This window comes from Papaver somniferum, chromosome 6 (assembly GCF_003573695.1).
Source record: "Papaver somniferum cultivar HN1 chromosome 6, ASM357369v1, whole genome shotgun sequence".
Classification (NCBI taxonomy): Eukaryota; Viridiplantae; Streptophyta; class Magnoliopsida; order Ranunculales; family Papaveraceae; genus Papaver; species Papaver somniferum.
Genome location: NC_039363.1, coordinates 83,696,540 through 83,714,965, shown reverse-complemented (window position 1 = coordinate 83,714,965; position 18,426 = coordinate 83,696,540). Strand labels below are relative to the sequence as shown.

Here is an 18,426-nt window from a genome sequence, read left to right as displayed (position 1 = left end):
CTTTTTCTCCCCCAATCAGAAAGTTTACAAAGACTAGTACGTGAACCTGATTTACGTGTGAGAGTAATTTGGTGATTCCAAAGATCAATTTCCCAAGTAACCAATCAAGTCACTTATCTACTATGATTGACTATGATATTTCAATATAAAGATAAAAAATATAATGCGGAAAAGAAATAACACAAACACCAGAAATTTTGTTAACGAGGAAACCGCAAATGCAGAAAAACCCTGGGACCTGGTCCAGATTGAACACCAAACTGTATTAAGACGCTACAAACACTAGCCTACTACTAATTAACCTCGGACTGGAATGTAGTTGAGATCGAATTGAGCCCTCACATCAATTCAGTTACAGTTGCGTTCCTTACGCCCCTTGAATCCCAGCGGGACTCCGCACAATTGATTCCCTTAGTTGACGTCACACCAACTAAGAGTTGCTTCAACTCAATTGAAGAATTTAAACCAATCTTCTTCCCACAGATAAGCCTATATATTTGATTTCCTTTTTTTTTAATCAAAGATCAAGGTGATGGAAATCGATGACAATAGACAAAGTCTAGGTAACCTCAAAATCCATACTTATGCAACCCGAAGTGCAACCTAGATTATTATTCACCTCACAAGTATTAAACATGTGGAATCATCAAAGTCAGAGACGAAAAGAACTTTGAAAATTACTACTTATCTTGATCATGTGAGCATCCCACCAATCGATCAAGATCAGGATACTCAAGTTATCAAGAGAAGATAACTGGACCTGGCTTCACGAATCTCTATGAAGTCTTTGTAGTTGCTAGGTTTAAAGGCTCATTTGATTAGGTGAAGTTTAATCAAAGATATAAAGAGGCTAATAACGTTGCTGATACATTGGCATGGTTTGCATGGGAAACATGTTTATCTTTGTTTTATTTGGCTTTTCATAATGATGTTGTAAGTGTATCTATGCGAAGATTCGTTGTTGTTGAACCTTAGTTGTTTTGTATTTCATGCAAGTTTGTCATTTGTTAAATTATTTCCATCCAATAGTTGTAATTTTCTTTTACTCATTTTATTTATGTAACTCCAAAAATTGTGCATGTTTTCATAAATTTTGTCCATCATTTTCATATATTCTAGATATCAATATCACTTCAGTATATTTTCTGTAAAGATTATATTATATACTAATAGAAATAATGAGTTTATCCGATCTGATCCATTACAGTGGTCGCTTATTGTTATTATGCTACTAACCCTAATTCTCCATAAGTGCATGGATAAATGTCAACTCTATAATCGATATATAAGTTGATGGAACCCATAAATTTATAAACTACTCAATTATAAACCATCTAAGTTATGTGGGGTTAAGGCCCTAAAATTCCACCACACTTCCAGGACGAATTACTGTCCTGGCATTGAAATCGGCACGACGATAGCCCTTTTCTTTCTGGTGGTTCTACTTCAGTGGAACGAACTTGGAGTGGTGGTTGGTTCTGATAAAAAATGCTAGGGTAACAAACCAAAGTCGTCATAAGTTCACGGGAAAACTCAACTCTAAAACATGCCTACAAATTGAGGGAATCCATAGACTTATAAACTACCAAATTCTAACCACCAAGGGAGGGAACCATAAACTACCATATTTTAACCATGAAATTGATGTGGCACGAAGGTCTTAACATCTATGCCCGTAAGATTGATGATGCGAGTAAATCAAAAAAGTTGAAGCTACGGGATTTAAGAAAGAATAAGATGTAAACGTGGTGTAAATATAAGAAATCAAATCTCAACGGCCCACACCAATCGAGACCATCAATTTTAAAATTCAACAGATAGGAATACAAAAGGAATATATTATTTCTAAGCCGATCAAAAGAAATATTGCGATAACGGCACACATCATCCGCTCCAACCGATGAACTGGTCAGTAGTCACATTTCCGGTTAGGTTCATATTCACCCAGTAAATTGTTCGAAAATAGTTTTCTATCCTGTAAACCATGTGGCCCAGCATGTCTGCCGGTGAACCATACGACCCAATGCTGTCTAGACTGATTCAACGCGTTGATATTTAAATGTCCCTAGAAAGTTTTCGGTGGTAAGAGAATCGAACCCTACTTGTGACTCATTAAATCAAAGTTCAAGTAGTTTTTTTTTTTTTGTCCCTAGAAAGTTTTAGGTGGTGGGAGAATCGAACTTGACTTATGATCCATTAAACCAAAGTTCAAGTAGTTTTTTTTATTTTTTCTTGGAGCAAAAATCGAAGTACTTAACCACTTTACTGACTTATGTTATATTTTATCTCATTTATAGGATATTTATATATGTTAACCACATAAAAATATGTTATGATAAAGTGTTATATTTTATTTCATCCATAAGATATTTATATGTTAACCACATAAAAAATATGTTATATGTAAATATTCTTACCTCAATTTTTTTATTAGATACATATTTATGACTCTAATCCAGTAACTTTTGCGGTTTAATGCCCAGACTTCAACTCTGAACATTAATCAGAAGTAATGATTGCGTCGCCACCCAGTAAGGATAAGCACAACTCTTAACATGATTGCATCGTGCACGTCATGGAGTGCGAGATGTGCTTGGGGTACTGATTGCTTTCATCCTAGATCACCCCATATCAAGCATCGTTCTCCAAAGATTAATTATTTAATCTTTTTATCCATTTACCATAATAAGAACTTTCTCATAATAAAAATGGTTACGAAAAATATGGGATTGATTTAAAAATTCACCGAAAAAGGAGGAAGAGTTTCAAATAATTATTGACAGAGTCTTTGCTTCTTCATTAAACTGAAAAACGTCTCCGCCATTAAGTTCTTTCTATTTTGTCTATCATTCAAAATGTTTTTGTCATCCTCACAAGTTTCATAAAAAAGAAATTCAGTCTTAGCGTTTCAACCTTTTCTAATTGTTTGTATTGAGCCAAGGTCCTCATCTTTCATTAATCAGGTGCACATTGTTCTTGTATTTTACAATGTAGAATTGATTTTGATTAACGTTTTTTTTCTCGAATTAAAATCCATATCTAAGAAAATACCATAATATGTATGTATTGTTTGTTTGGCTGCGAAAACATTACTGGTTTTTGCTGCTTCGATGAATAGAGAACCAGTGATCAGATAGCAACTATGGAGATTTACACGTCTTTTGTTTATCGTATTTTGTAAAACATGTTGATTGATATTGATTTAGATTATAGAAATATCCTCTAAATAATTGCCGATTATAGAACACAGTATCCGTAGAAATTTTAAAGAGCATAAATTATGAGAAATATGAGAGCATAATCTTTTTTACCCATTATTTGGTAAAAAAATTGCTAAAACTTTGATAGCATAAGAAATTTTTTGATAGCATAAGAAACTGCTAAAAATTTGATAGCTAAAATATGAGAGCACAAGAAAAAATTTTACCCACTAAAGAGCATAAATTGCTAAAACTTTGATACACTTTTTCATTGATAAAAATTTGGTTACACAAAAAAGAAATCCTTAAACACTACTGATACAAGTTTCATAATTTTACCCATTATTTCACAACAAACATACTACTCCTTAATACTAAGACTACTCCCACGTTTTCTAAAGACTAAATCCAACTCCATATCTTAATTACCTGGAAACAATATTACACGTTATTTTTCATTCTCAAACATCAAATCTTACCATATCAAATACTAAATATCTGATATTCAATAACTTTGATATATTTCAGAAGTTCTAATATGCCTAATTAAATGAGTTACACCTTCCCTTAATTCAAACACGTTTAATTCATGATTGTCTTCATCCTTACACCCATCCACCATCATCATGTATTTCAGCAATATTTTTGATTTGTTTTTGCCTCCATCATCATCATCATCATCAACAAGATCGTCGTCAGGATCATCATCAACATCCTCATCCTCATTATAATTATTATTAGCTTATTAACATGACGCAATGCATCATTTCAACTAACCTAACATATTAAGCAAACTAAATATTTGCACCTTCATATTTTTCTCTTTCAAACAGAATATCAAACACTAGCCCACTTTTTTGAACAAAATCTAATTCTAGAATCCCTCTGTATATTTTTCACAAATGTTGGTTAATTTTTTTCACAGAAATTTTATTCCAAAATCGTTTTTTTTTCTTATCAACATAATAACTTTTCTTCTCATATTTTTTTCTTCACTCGTACAGAAATCAAAACATTTCTAAACCTGTTTTTCTCTTCCTTTTTTTTTTTGTAACTTAAAAGACTTTTTTTTAACATCATTTTTGTTTCAACAAATAAATAAATTAAAAATATTAAAAACAAAATTTCAAAAAAAGAAACTCTGAACCCACAAAAAACAATCAATTTTTTTTTTTGTTCGCCATTGGCCGAAGATCACATGGCTCTTGATGCAAAATGCAGAAAATTTAAAGAGCAGAAATTATGAGACTACATTGCTAAAACTTTGACACAGTTTTTCATTAATAAAAGTTTGCCTTAGATAGTCTTTACACAAAAGAGAAATTCTTAAACGCTACCGGCCCACGTTTCCTATTTTTTTTGTTCGCCATTGCCCAAAGATCACCTGACTCTCGATGCCAAATGTAGAAAATTTAAAGAGCAGAAATTATGAGACACATGAGACTACATTGCTAAACTCTGATACACTTTTTCATTAATAAAAGTTTGGCTTAGATAGTCTTTACACAAGAGAAATTCTTAAACACAATCGACCCAGGTTTCCTAATTTTTACCCTTTATTTCACAACTAACATACTAACTCCTTAATACTAGGACTATTCCCATGTTTTCTAAAGACTAAATCCAACTACATATCTTAATTACCTGGAACAAAATATTACACGTTATTTTCCATTCTCAAATATCAAATCTTACCCCATCAAATAATAAATATTTGGAATTCAATAACTTTGATATATTTCAGAAATTTTAATATGCCTAATTAAATGAGTTTGAATTATTAATTCCAACAATATCGTGATAAAAACGTCAATAGTGTATAAATAGCAAAACTGATATGTGTCGGGGTCTTAACATTAATACTACCCATGCATCAAAAACTAGCCTCCGTAATGGCCATACACTGCGGCCTTTAATTCAAGCCTCTGGGTCGCCTCTTAGATGAATTGGAATTGGGACATGCTGGTGATTCTAACACATGTAAACCTGATAAATATCCTTGAATTCAATGTCACGTAGGGAATGCAAAATCGATAAACTGTCAACTGTGGCATATGACTTAATCTTACATTCTCTTTTGTTTTTTATGATTTATTTTACTCAATGTGATCAACCTTCAATGTACGTTATGCACAGGGATTGAATATATAGCTAAGGATGGCTGGAAAACATAATGTAATAGTACCCGCGGAAATACTTGTGCCAAAATTAGACATTGCAGAGCTACGCCAGCAATCTCCGATGGGAATAATGGGATCATCATCGCAGTCTCAATCTCCGAGGGCGGGAACATCATCTCCAATGGGAGTTTCATCGCCATCCATGAGGAACAGGTTACAAAAGCAAGCAAGTGTTAGGGCTAATTGTCTTTGTTCACCGACTACTCATGCCGGATCATTTAGGTGCAGACTTCATAGGAATTCTGAGCTGAGTCGAAGTGGAAACTCAATTGGTTCTAAACTTTCTGAACTAGTTCATGTGACTGATAAGGCTACTCCTCTTAGTGACACCCTTCATGCTCAATAGCTAATGGTAAACTTGTTGTTACTTGGATATTTTCTACGTCTCTTCTTCTATAGACCATCAAATCCGTGATTAAATAAATCATTTTATGTGGTATTCTTGTGTCATAAACCTGACTTTGAGATTCTCTCACAAATTATCTACCCAAAATGAACCATTATTTGCTCCCAAAACAAAAGCCTTTGATCATAAATAAACTTCTTAGTTTGCTTGCCATGTGTGTACATAGTTACAAGCTTCTACAAAATATTCATTGTAAATTTGTGCATATCGTAGTTTTATGTAGACCGTGTGGATCTATGAAGCAGCTTGTGCACTAAATTTAATTTTGAAAGTGGTGTTCGTGATTTATGCAAGATTATTATTTGGCTAAACATAGATTTTAATGAGGTGAATGTCATGGATAATAAGGATTGGGAGACTTTGTTTCATGGCTATGTTGAGAATTAATATTGTGAAAACATATAAGGTTGATCCTAGATATTTTGTCCTCTTTTTAATTGTTACTAGTTTTAATCTGTCAACATTAGAGGAGCCTGGAATTTTTATTGCGCAGCTACGATGTTATCGGACCACATATCTCCCTCTTAATTTTTTGACACATTTTGAAACTCGATTATTTTTCTTCTTTTCAAGAGAATTTAGAGAGGGAAATTTTTAAGGACAAAACTAACTTCTTCTTTATACGGATTTTTTTAATTAAAAACTAATTTACATAGTGTTCAAAAAACTAAAAAGAGAAATAAGTAGCCCGACCACATCATAGTCATGGGATTTTGATTGGATGGGGTACCATGAGGAAACACTTCCACATTGACTAGTGTTATTCTTTTTATAAGCAAGCCATTAACAGTCTATTTGTATACAGTTAACAAACACATGTCTTGATTGCGATTTAAGTTGAGATTTATTTATTGCAACAATCTATTTGTATACTGTTAGCAAACACATGTCTTGATTGTAATTTAAGTTGAGATTTATTTATTGTAATTCAGGATTATGAATCACTTAATTATCAATACTGAGTATAAAAGGCGGATTGTTTTTTACAATGGTTCTTCATCACCGATAAAGAAGACAAGACTTTCCAGTGACCGAACTATGTGCAGAAAATGAATAATTTAAAAAAAAAATAGTAAAAGTTGGGCCATTTAGTTTTTTTTTTTTTTTATCAGAAAATGAAATTATATTAGCTAGCAAATATAGTACAAGAGATTTACAATGTCATTTTTATCGAACGTATTAGAGGAAAAGCTAGCATTCTGCACTTTTTATTGCACTTGTAAGGACATATGTTGCAGATTTTTGGTTCTTGCTTCCTTAGCCATAAGATCTGATGTTAAGTTATATTTGGGTCATTTAGTTTAAGCCAAGGTAACGTTTATCCTAGTCAAGGTAAGAAACAAGTTAAAACCAAATATATGCATAAGAAAAAAAGAATCCTTTGCTTCTGTTCACCGAAACGGAGAAAGGGAAAAGAAAAAAAACCTAGGTAGGGTGATTTTACTGATTTGTTGTGATCCAATGGATCAAGGATTAAATTCTTAACAACTTACTTGCTCACTTTCACGAAAATGGTGGAATAATCTATTATTAGCAGTGGCAAGGCCAAACATTTTAACTAGGTATATCATTGAATATTGCGCATCTTGATAAATCAATTAATTATAATTCATTTGCTAGTAGTTTTGAATTGATCAAATATTATTGTTTCGTAGGAGGCAGGAATCCATTCAGAACTACATTAGGGAGAAACTGTCCGGATCAGATGGAAGTAAGATTCAATTGCTCATAATTAGAAGGTGACCTTTTTTTCTTTTCTTTTTTTACATTGTGCATTTTTTTAAGGCACCCTTAGTTTGAAATTCTAGTCACCACTGGAATTTACATCAACAAAGGAAACAACCAGTGAAAAGATATAATGCAAAAATAACTTCTTGATAGAACCACTTGTAATTATAATCTAACATTTGATGGAAATATATGACTCCACATATCATCTTATAAAAAAATTAACCAATCAAATTCATGAATTAATAACAATATTGTTAAATAAGAAATATGTACATCTTTCTAGAGAACTAAATCGTTCAAATAATTATAAGAATATTTATAAAACCAAATTAGACGAGTGCTCGGAGTAGACACTAATCGAGTATGAGTAGGTGATTCCTTACTATAAATTATTTGGAGTGTATTTAATCCATCATGTGTTATCAAAATGGACTCAATCCCATAATTAAATTCTGGAACTCCAAAGAGTGGATTATTTTTACGGCCAGCAAATCAGAAAAACACATGAAATATTTTTGAAAATTTAGATGGGACAAGGGACCCACCCTCCCTCCATGTAGATTCGCCGCTGCCTGCCAAAATAGCAAACAAGCTTCCTAACAACATGTCCGGCAGCATGAGGAATATCTCTTCCTTGCACGCCTTTTTTTTCTACTCGGTGAAGTAAGGAATTTATTAGAAAATGAGAGCATGCAAAATAAAAGCAAACCATCGTACAATACAACAAGTGAAAACCAAAATGAAAGACCTTCAAGACAGAAAAACACTAAGAGGTCTGAAAAACGCATCCCTCAAATTTACAATAACCTTATTGATTGAAATACCCAACATGGAAGGCTATTATCTATCCCGTTGAAAAACAGTTAGCTTAAACTCATTGATGATATTATCAAGGTTCTTTCTTTGTTTTTGTAAATGTAATTGTTGCGCTCAAACCAAATCACCCAAAAGATAGCCACATACATACGCTTCCACACTTATTTACCACAATATGATAAACGAGTTGTTGACCAGTTTGTAATGATATTCGTGAATGAGCCACCGATATTCACCTGCTTGTTAGCTTCAGATCAAAATTAATTCCAAATACTCTTCGAGAACACACAACTAATAATGACATGGTCATCATATAGTTTCTACAACTAGCTTGCAAAAACAACAAAGATTAATTAAAGGATTACCATTTGGAGTGACCAAAATAGAGTTTCTTTCTGCAAATTATACGTTGTAGCGAGCCTATTTAAAACACATCCATAAGAAGAAATGCACCGTGTGAGGTAAATCTCTAGACCAGATGATCTTATGAGGTAAAAAAGGAGTTGTAAAATCTTAAATAGAAACTTTATAGACGTACTTGACAGTTGAAGTACCTGAATTATCACCCAACCAAACTAGAGAGTCACCTTCATCTGGGTGAAACACAATGTAGTCGAGCTTGGTGAAAACAATATAAAGAGCATTTATCTTCACATCATTAAATCTTCTGTGATTTAAGCCCAAATCCCAACAAAAACCGACAGTAGTAGTAGTGTAAGCTTCAATAATCGGTTTATTTTCCCAATTGAGATCTTGTACATATTAAGACAAAGAGAATAAATAGTCCCTTGATCACACCATTTGTCCTCCCAAATGCATATTTTGTTACCTCGGTCAATTTTTAATTGAGTATTATCAAAGAATTCCTATTGGACAACACAAATCTTCTCGCAAATGCCTACCATATGAGAAGTGTTGGAATACTTTGTTCTCCAACCAAAATTAGCCAAACAATGTTTCTCCTTAATAAGTTTAGCCCATAAAGAGTTTTGTTCAGTACTCAATCTCCACCACCAATTCATAAGAATACTTTTATTCATTTTTCTCAAGTAACGAAAAGTTAAGGCTCATGAATGTAAAGGTTTACTGATCCTTTTCTAATCCACCTAATGATGTTTTTTTAGCATTATTATCTTCATGCCTCAGCTACTGTCTATTTCAACAAGCTATTGTCTTAAAGTTTCCATCAAAAACATCTTCACGCTCATTGACTCATATTCCAGTTAACACTCCAGCAACAACAAAATTTTCAAAGACACCGACACAAGCCACTAAAATGATACAGAAGACACCGACAACATAATGTTCCAGACCAATGCAGATGAAGGCCATACTATTTCAGACCGATTTCATTATGTAAAAATCGAGTTAAGGTATACCAGTTACTTATGTTACTGTTACTATGAAAAAATCTGATAAATTGTTGGATCTATGGATCCTTTTATACCTATAATGTCACATGTTTCACTATGATTTTAGAAAAATCCTTGAGAAATGATTGGATTTATGGATCCTAACAACTATACTGATTGTAGTTTTGTTAATGGTTTGGGTGCGTTATTTTTGACCCAACCAAGACCATTTAAACTAGTTATGTTACCTTAGAATCGGTTATAAATTGTAGGAGATCTTATTCAGATTTGGTCATGTAACTTTGTTAAGTGTTTTGAATGTCTTTATTATCTGGTTGAAATCTCTGTAATCGTTGGAAATTTTCGAGTAAATCCTATAAACACTATCTTTATGGAATCGAAGTATTGTGATCAATATATTTGAGGCTGGCCTCTTTTCCGGAAAAAAAAAATCTCCATGCCTCAGAAAGTTCCTAATAGTTTTTCCAATTTGAGCAATTACAGATTAAGGGCACATAAAGAGAGAGAAACAATAAACAGGTATACTCATGAGAATATTCTTAATCAAAATAAGTTTACCAGCTTTGTTAGGAATCCTTCCACATCTTCTTGAATTAGCCCACTTACTTATGTTGTTGACCGACCATACCTACCAAGTGACAAAAATTGTCATGAAATGTATATTATGAAGAATGTGATTGTATTATTCAGTAAATCAAATGGCTACAATACAACCTGTTCTTATATGCATGAACAGGTAAATATAGAGAAACAAAATATTACAACATAATGAGAATATACATGCCTATGAAAACAATATATACTATTGAATAATATCTAATCAAATAATATAATATATTAGAGATAATATTTCGAACACCTCTCCTCAAACTCAAGATGGTGCAGAGCACATGTTGAGTTTGGAAGCCAAGAACTTGATACGAATAGAAGGTAAAGTCTTGGTAAAGTCTTGGTAAAGATGTCTGTTAGCTGCAGTTCTGAAGAAACATATGGCAGTGTGATTGTCAAGTGTCTAAAGTGATGACGTACAAAATGACAGTCGATCTCAATGTGTTTTTCACTCTCATGAAACACATCATTGTGAGAAATATAAATAGCAGCCTTGTTATCACAGGAGAGTGGAGTAGGCTCGAATAATGTAACTCTCATATCTTGGAAAATCTATCGTAACTAAACAATTTCTGAAGTAGTGTGAACAAAAGCTCGATATTCAGCTTCAGCACTAGAGCGGGATACCACAGTTTTTTTTCTTACTGCACCAAGAGATTAAGGAGTTACCTAAAAATAGGCAATATCCAGTGGTTGATCGTCGATCAGTAATGTCACCTTCCTAATCAGAGTCGGAGTTGCACGAATACCAAGATCTGAATTACCTGAGAAGTGCAAACCTTAATACAAAGTACCTTTGATGTAATGCAAAATTCGAAGAACAACAGCAAAGTGTTTTGATCTTGGAGATGAAATAAACTGACTTACAACATGAACTGCATGGCAGATGTTTGGTCGTGTAATAGTGAGATAATTAAGACTCCTTACAAGATGACGATACAATGTAGGATTAGATAATGCTTGTCCTTCGTAACAATTGAGCTTAACATTCAGTTCAAGAGGTGTATCAACAATCTTGCTATCAGTTAACACTGCACGTTGAAGAATGTCAGTTGCATACTTAACTTGAGAAATAAAATAACCACTAGAAGATTTACCGGCTTCTATCCCAAGAAAGAATCTCAAGAGACCAAGATCCTTCATCTCAAAGCAAGAACTTAGATGAAGCTTCAAAGTATGGATTTCCTTCAAGTAACTTCCTGCAATGATCATGTCATAAACATACAAAAGAAGAATAACCATTCCTTTCTCAGTTTTTCGAGTTAACATAGTTGAGTCATATGCACTCTGGCTAAATCCATATTGAAGAATAACGTTTGAGAATTTTTCAATCCAAGCACGAGGTGCTTGCTTGAGATCATATAGTTTTGTTTTTTTTAAGTTTGCATAATTGATTTGGAGCATGATGTAATCTAGGTGGTGGTTGCATATAAACTTCTTCATGAAGTTCTCCATGGAGGAAGGCATTCTTAACGTTCATTTGGTGGAGATCCTAATTCCGAGCAAAAGCAACAGCAATAAGAGTACGTATTGAAGTCATGCGAGCAACAGGGGAAAATGTTTCTTCATAGTCAATTATGTACTCCCTTGTGTACCCTTGAGCCACTAAACAATATTTATATCGTTCTATTTTACCTTCTGAGTTTGTCTTTATCTTGTATACCCACTTGCTACCAACGACAGACTTTCCAGGAGGAAGATCTACCATGTCCCATATATTTGCATTCTTGTGTACTGTTAACTCTTCTCCCATAGAGTTTTTCCAGTCAGGGATAGTAGTTGCTTCCCTGTATGATTTAGGTTCATGTAAAGACAAGACAGAAGATACATATCAACGGTAGTCAGATAACTTAGCTGGTGGTCGACGAATACGCGGTGGCAGTGTCATAGCTTCACTCACAGGATTCCTTTCTGGAGAAGCAATATCAGGATCGTCTGCAGAGTCATTGGCGATTATTTCTGAGACATCTGAAGGTGAAATAACTACGTAATCAAGAATAGTAGTGATAGAAATACTTAAGCTTGTTGAGGATACATCTTTGAAGGGATCTAGATATGAGAATGTTTCTAAACTAGATGATTTGCTACTAGAAAGAGACCAGAATGGTATTTTCTCCCAGAAGTTAACATATCTAGAGATACGTAATCTTTTATTCTTTGGATCATAACAGTGATATCCTTTTTGTTCTATTCCATATCCTAGAAACACACAGATGATATGCGTTTTACCTAGCTTGTTAGTTCTCATTCAGTAAGAAGAACAAAATAAGTTGAGCCAGGGACACGAAGTTCATAGTAGTCTAGTGGCTTACCATAAAGACTTTCATATGGAGATATTCCTCTCATGACAGCAGTAGGAGTACGATTGATGGTGTATACTGCTGTAAGAGCTGATTCACCCCAAAAATTAGAAGGAACAGATGCAGAGAGAAGTGAGTTCTTGCTGTTTCAATGATGTGCGATGTTTTCTCTCTGCGACTCCATTTTGTTCTGGGGTTTCAGTACAAGACAACTGAAGTAGTGTAGCTTCGAATTTGAGAAACTCTTTAAAAATGATTTGATATATACTCACCTCCCTGGTCAACACGAAAGATTTTGATAGATTTTCCAAATTGAGTTTTAATCACCCTAGAATAATCTGTGTATAGTTTTAGAAAATATGCTCTTGAGTTGAATAAGTATGTATATCCATGTAAAACGAGTATAGTCATCAATGAAAATCACATAATATAATGCCCCTCCTTTAGATGCAATGGGAGATTTTCCCCAAACATTTGAATGAATAAGGTCAAGGGTGCAGTGGATAATGTAGTGATATTATTAAAAGAAAGAGCTGGTTGTTTTCCCAACTTACATGCAACGCAATAAGGTTCTTTTTCTACTGGAATAGATCCTAATAAACATTTATTAGTCATATAGGTAAGACGAGAAAAAGAGACATGTCCTAACTTGGAATGCCAAGACATAAATGGAGAGATGGTTGAAGGCAATATAGGAGCATATGCAACAACTGTTTTATTCATGAATTGCTGAGGAATGATGAGTGTTTCAAGGAGATATAGTCTACCAAATCTACGACAACTAGCTTCCCCGATCTGGAATCTTGTATCACACAACCAGAAGGAAAGAAGAAAATATTAAGACCTTGATCACACGGTTGTCCAATGGATATAAGATTCATTCTAATCTTTGGAACAAGAAGCACATCAGGTACATATATCTTTTCTGTAACTATAACTTGACCAATATGACTAGCAGTTATTTCTGATCCATCTGATGTATGGATATTAGGTGTAACAATGAAATGTTTATTCTCGAATAAGGTTGAATCAGATGTCATATAATTTGATGCACTTGAATCAAGAAACCATCCAGTTGAAAGAATACCTGATGGAACTGAGAGAGCAGTAGCTGCCGAAGGATTATACCCAATTACAAGTGCTTGTCTGAGCATCTCTTGCATGTTAGCTAGATTGGTTTGTGTGACTGTTGTTGATTCTGGACTTTTCTCAACTGCAGAGGTTGCTAACATGGATGGAGCATGATTATATGTTGATGCAACATCATTCAGTCTTCTCTTTTCTCTCATATTCCTGGATGAAGGTGAAGTACAATTTCCTACGGTATGTCCAGGTTCTTTGCAGTAATTGCAATGGGGATGTGAAGATGAACCTTGAGACATATCTGATGTTACTATGCTAGATGGTAGAGTTCAGTTTTTGGATATATGTCCTGGTTTCTCGCAGTTATAGCACATAACTTAGGTTATATCACGATGATATTTTGAGAGCTGAAGTGGTTGTTAAAACTTGTTCGAGACGGTACTGCTAGTACGGTAGGAATATCAGGTTTAATTTGTTTTCTATTTCTTCAGTGATAAGCTCTGAAAGTGCAATCTCTACAGTTGGTAGGGGTGATCTATGAAGGATTGATGCCCTAAAAGATTCAAATTCATCTCTCAGTGCCATTAAAAGCTGAACTAGTCGTGATTTTTCCCTATATTTCTCCCATAGTTCAATATTTGTTGTCCAGTTAGGTTCCATAGGAGCTAACTGATTCCATATAACTGACATCTCGGAATGAAAGTCAGAAATAGACTGATCATGTTGTTGTTTCATAGATCTGATATCTTGTCAAGTTTATAACGTTGAGCAAAGTTGATTTGAGTATACCTTTTTGAAATAAAATCCCACGTTTTTTGGCAGTTTCGAATCTGGTGAGTTACATGCTTATGGAGATTATCATCTTATTAATGCTCCATGTGAGTACCTTATGATTATTGATTTCCCAGTTTTCCATAATTTCCTCTACAAACTCCTTATCTTTTTCTTTTCCACTCATATTAGCAGTGCTCGGACATTTAGTTGTACCATCAATATATCTCCACATTCCTTTTCCTTTGAGAAAACTTCTCATAAGAAAGGACCAATGGTTATAATTGGTTCCATCAAATTTTGCAGTAATGGTTGATAGTCTTTTCGTGACATCTTGAAGAAGAAGATATAGATGAAAGTTTGCGGCTAGGGTTTCTGTTGTTTACAGGATAAAGAGTAAAACAAATTGATTGATTAGAAAGGTAAAACAGTGCAAGGTTTTGAGTTGTGTTGCAGCGTAAGGCGGTTTCTCGGATCTTGCTAGGTTCTCATGCCATGGCAGAAATAGTCATGGCATGTATATTTTGAAGAATGTGATTGTATTATTCAGTAAATCAAATGGTTACAATACAACATGTTATTATACGCATGAACAGATAAATATAGAGAAACAAAATATTACAACATAATGAGAAGATACACCCCTAATGAAAACAATATATACTATCGAATAATATCTCTAATCAGATAAGATAATATCTTAGAGATAATATTTCTAACACCAAGCTCTTCTAATTTGGATTTAGCTGCTTCTTTGGCTAAGAAATAAGCAACACAATTGGCTTCTCTATACCGTTACTTGAATTGGATGTCTTCAAAACATACTTTAAAATATCACGCACTCAGCCTCGCAACCATGACGAATGCACCTGTGCATAACTGGATTGCAAACGCTTGGATGGTCAAAGAAGGCAGTGGAATAAGCACTTTACAAATCTCAATCAGATAGGCCTAGAGGGGCAAACGTATTCTTGGTCTGGAGTTTGTTGTATTAGTACCAACTTGTAAAGTTGGTTATTGTTGTCAGGTATAAGTAATTCACCACCACTGCACAAACAGGAAACACCATATGCTAAATAATATACAGATACCAGAAAAAATGGATAACACGGATTGCATTCATAGGTGGAGTTTCCCAATTCCCACCACAGGGAGAAATATCATTCACTAAAAAAAAGAGTGAAGCAAAAGATGGTTGTTGTGTTAACTAACTTTCCCATTTCAAGTCCAATATAATAAGTTGTATGTGACCATCATCTCTACTCAATTCTCCATTTTAGTGGACGCAGATTAAAGTGGATTCAACACGGTTTCAACTTTATAATTGAGACATAATGTCCAACGCTATTTGATTACTTGCTCACTTTGTCTCTCAACAGTCCTAGATATAATTAGACAATGAGACTCTCCGTATTGAGAAATCTTCAGACCACGCTTCTTTTGTTACAGCGGGATAGGAAAAGACTTTGGTTGAAATTGTGAGCCGGAGTTTCCATTTCAAGAATAGCCGGAGACCAACGTGATTCATCTCCAGCCAACCAAAAACTGTCGGCCCAAAAAGAAACTAATCATACAAGACATGGTCCAGAGAAACTGATTCATAACAAGTCTGTAATATATATTTGTACATACGTTCACTCGATACATACAGGAAAAAAAAAACTTTGAAAAACATACATGAAACGGCTCACTTTCATGGACATATAAAAAGTATATCCAATCTAGGGCCAGCAATCAGACCTTCCAACAAGCCTGACTCATATTTTACGAAAGACTACTAGAAAAATTAAAGACTTTTATCCATGTTCTTAGATTCTATTAGTGAGTGGTATAGACGTATATAAAAGACTATATCAATGGGTATTTCTGTCTTAATTCTTCTCTTCTGGTGCAATCAATTTCCATTCCAAAGACAAGAATAAGTTTCTTGATCATCATCGTCGTCATCAACTGATTGATCTTCATCTGAAAGCAGAGGTGTTCTGCAAAGAGGACAAGTTATATTCCAATAATCCAACCATTTCTCCAAGCAATCTTTATGAAAAAAATGACCACAACTCAAATGATTCACTTCGGAATCTAGTTGGAACCGGTTCAAACAAACCGTGCAGTCGTGTAATTCGGACCGAGTATCGGAACTACCACCGTTAATTAAAGAACTAAACGGAATCGAAGGAATCTTTTTTCTCAACTGCTCTACTAAAGTATCCGATGTAACATGTAAATCGCACTGTCCGGATGAATTCTGGACCGATTCCGTCGATGATTGTAAATGAATTCCTATAATTTGAAGAATAAAGAAAAGCATACCCTTAAATATTGAGATTGATTGAGCTGTGTTCACTAGTATAACACATAGAACTCCATCTGCTGGAGCTGGTAGATTTGATAGACCCATCTTCTTTTAGTATTTTGATTGGCTGAATCTCCGATTCAAGTTTTGATTTTTGTTGTTGGGATGGAGAGATTTGAGTTGAGAGAAGATTTTGATGGAGATGTGGGATTGGTTTAGCCTATAGGAGGAGTGTTATTGTTCTAGGGTTGGGTTGGGTCTATATTCAGTTATTTCTCCAATCATGTGTACAACATATTTATAGGGCAGACAAAAGAAACTTGTTGCTTCTTGAAATTGAGTGATCATAAGTGAGTGATGACCATTATCAGTTGTGAGTCATCCCTACGCATCGACTCTTCTTGTTCAAACCATGGTTACTTTTTCCTTAACTATGGTTTCCTGGTATCATCTAAAGTGACCCCCCAAAAGTTTGCACCCCTTGGTATAAAAGAAGAATGAGATGAATTATTAATTAGCTCACAAAAAAACATTTTCCTTTCGAGAAGGTAGGATGTCTTTCGTAACCTAGGCGACTTCAGTTTACGAGTGCGATGTTGGGCAAGGTTTGTCGTGGATGGTGACATCTCCATTGGGTGTTAATGTTCAAGAAGGATTAATTTTTGCAAGCTAGGGATTAATTTGTGTAAGCTAGGTTTTGGGGCACCATGTGCGTGTCATATTGTCGGGTAATCCCTCAAGCTTGTTAAAGTTGTAGGCTAGTGTAGCATAAAATCAAAAATCATTTTGTAGTCACATAGTATGTTGGGAAATCTATGCAGGCAGGCAGGCAGGTGAAACAAAAACAAAGTTGTATTTCTGGTTTCAAAGTTCTTATTCAAGTCTAATAGTAAAATATTGGCAGCACTGGATTCGTATCTAATAACATGGATAGTGTTGTGAGCGTGTGTAATGTAGGGCCAAATATTGCACAGGACAAATATACAATTTTGTTCTGAACAAAACAACCTTAAGCACGAAGACATAATAATTATTAGAAAACAAGGCGAAGAATAGTCACGCGGCAATAAGAAAAGGGCGTGAATAACTGTTACGCGATAAAGATAACACGATTGATAATTCCATTAGAAGAAGCGCGAAGAACGAAACAACCTTGCGATGATAGAGACAGCTTTCAAAAGTCTGGCGTGTAAGACAAACTGAAACTGAATCAGTCAACTATGATCTTGCACGTGAATCATGATTGTCTTCTATTGATAAATTTGCCTATATAAGGACTTAGAAATGATAGAGAGAGGGAGGCGATCGATTGAGAGAGATAATCTAAGAAAGTTATTAGTAAAAGAAGAAACAAGTACCATCTTAAAACTTAGCCTTCATCGTTGTATTTCCCCATTGTTGTATACAAACTTAGCTTGAATCCACTGTAAGAGCAATATACAATTGTTATAAAGAGTTTGGAAAGATCATATAAGTGTCAACACGGTGAATAATATCGTTAATATTTAGGTTGATCAATATGACCTAGGCTTTGTGTTATTATCATTACAAGGGTGTAGTTGTGGGATTTTCCGCAACTACATTTTAGCGCTAGAAACAGGGAGGATTTATCCTCACCTGATGATTGATAGCTTGGAATCATCATTCCTCAGAGTTTCTTTGTT

The 18,426-nt window shown here is 34.3% G+C and overlaps 2 protein-coding genes and 1 long non-coding RNA gene across 4 annotated transcripts; 1 reads left to right on the top strand and 2 right to left on the bottom strand.

Annotated features, from left to right (window-relative positions):
- Positions 1-2,818: 2,818 nt before the first annotated feature.
- LOC113285816 lies at positions 2,819-7,690 on the top strand. Of its 2 annotated transcripts, XR_003328961.1 has the most exons (3): positions 2,819-2,963; positions 5,337-5,732; positions 7,442-7,690. It is a non-coding gene; the product is annotated as an uncharacterized LOC113285816 (long non-coding RNA). The 2 variants fall into 2 exon arrangements; XR_003328960.1 differs by lacking the exon at positions 7,442-7,690 and having other exon boundaries at positions 5,337-5,939.
- Positions 7,691-10,876: 3,186 nt separating this feature from the next.
- Positions 10,877-12,023, bottom strand: LOC113290997 (uncharacterized mitochondrial protein AtMg00810-like). The gene is made up of 3 exons (XM_026540578.1): positions 11,951-12,023; positions 11,110-11,514; positions 10,877-10,959 (listed from the first exon to the last, which is right to left on the bottom strand). Exons 1-3 carry the CDS (start codon positions 12,021-12,023, stop codon positions 10,877-10,879), a joined length of 561 nt encoding a protein of 186 aa, XP_026396363.1.
- A 4,026-nt stretch (positions 12,024-16,049) lies between these two features.
- LOC113288207 (probable E3 ubiquitin-protein ligase XERICO) lies at positions 16,050-17,054 on the bottom strand. Its single transcript, XM_026537166.1, has one exon. It carries the CDS (start codon positions 16,865-16,867, stop codon positions 16,364-16,366), a length of 504 nt encoding a protein of 167 aa, XP_026392951.1. The 5' UTR covers positions 16,868-17,054; the 3' UTR covers positions 16,050-16,363.
- Positions 17,055-18,426: the final 1,372 nt, after the last annotated feature.

Excerpts from the sequence above, each read along its gene's own strand:
- LOC113290997 (XM_026540578.1), bottom strand. The coding sequence starts at position 12,023 with ATGGTAGATCTTCCTCCTGGAAAGTCTGTCGTTGGTAGCAAGTGGGTA. Across the intron at positions 11,515-11,950 it reads GATAAAGACAAACTCAGAAG|GAAGTTACTTGAAGGAAATC; the intron begins GTAAAATAGAAC and ends TGATCATTGCAG. Across the intron at positions 10,960-11,109 it reads AATTTTGCATTACATCAAAG|TAAGAAAAAAAACTGTGGTA; the intron begins GTACTTTGTATT and ends CTCTTGGTGCAG.
- LOC113288207 (XM_026537166.1), bottom strand. The coding sequence starts at position 16,867 with ATGGGTCTATCAAATCTACCAGCTCCAGCAGATGGAGTTCTATGTGTT.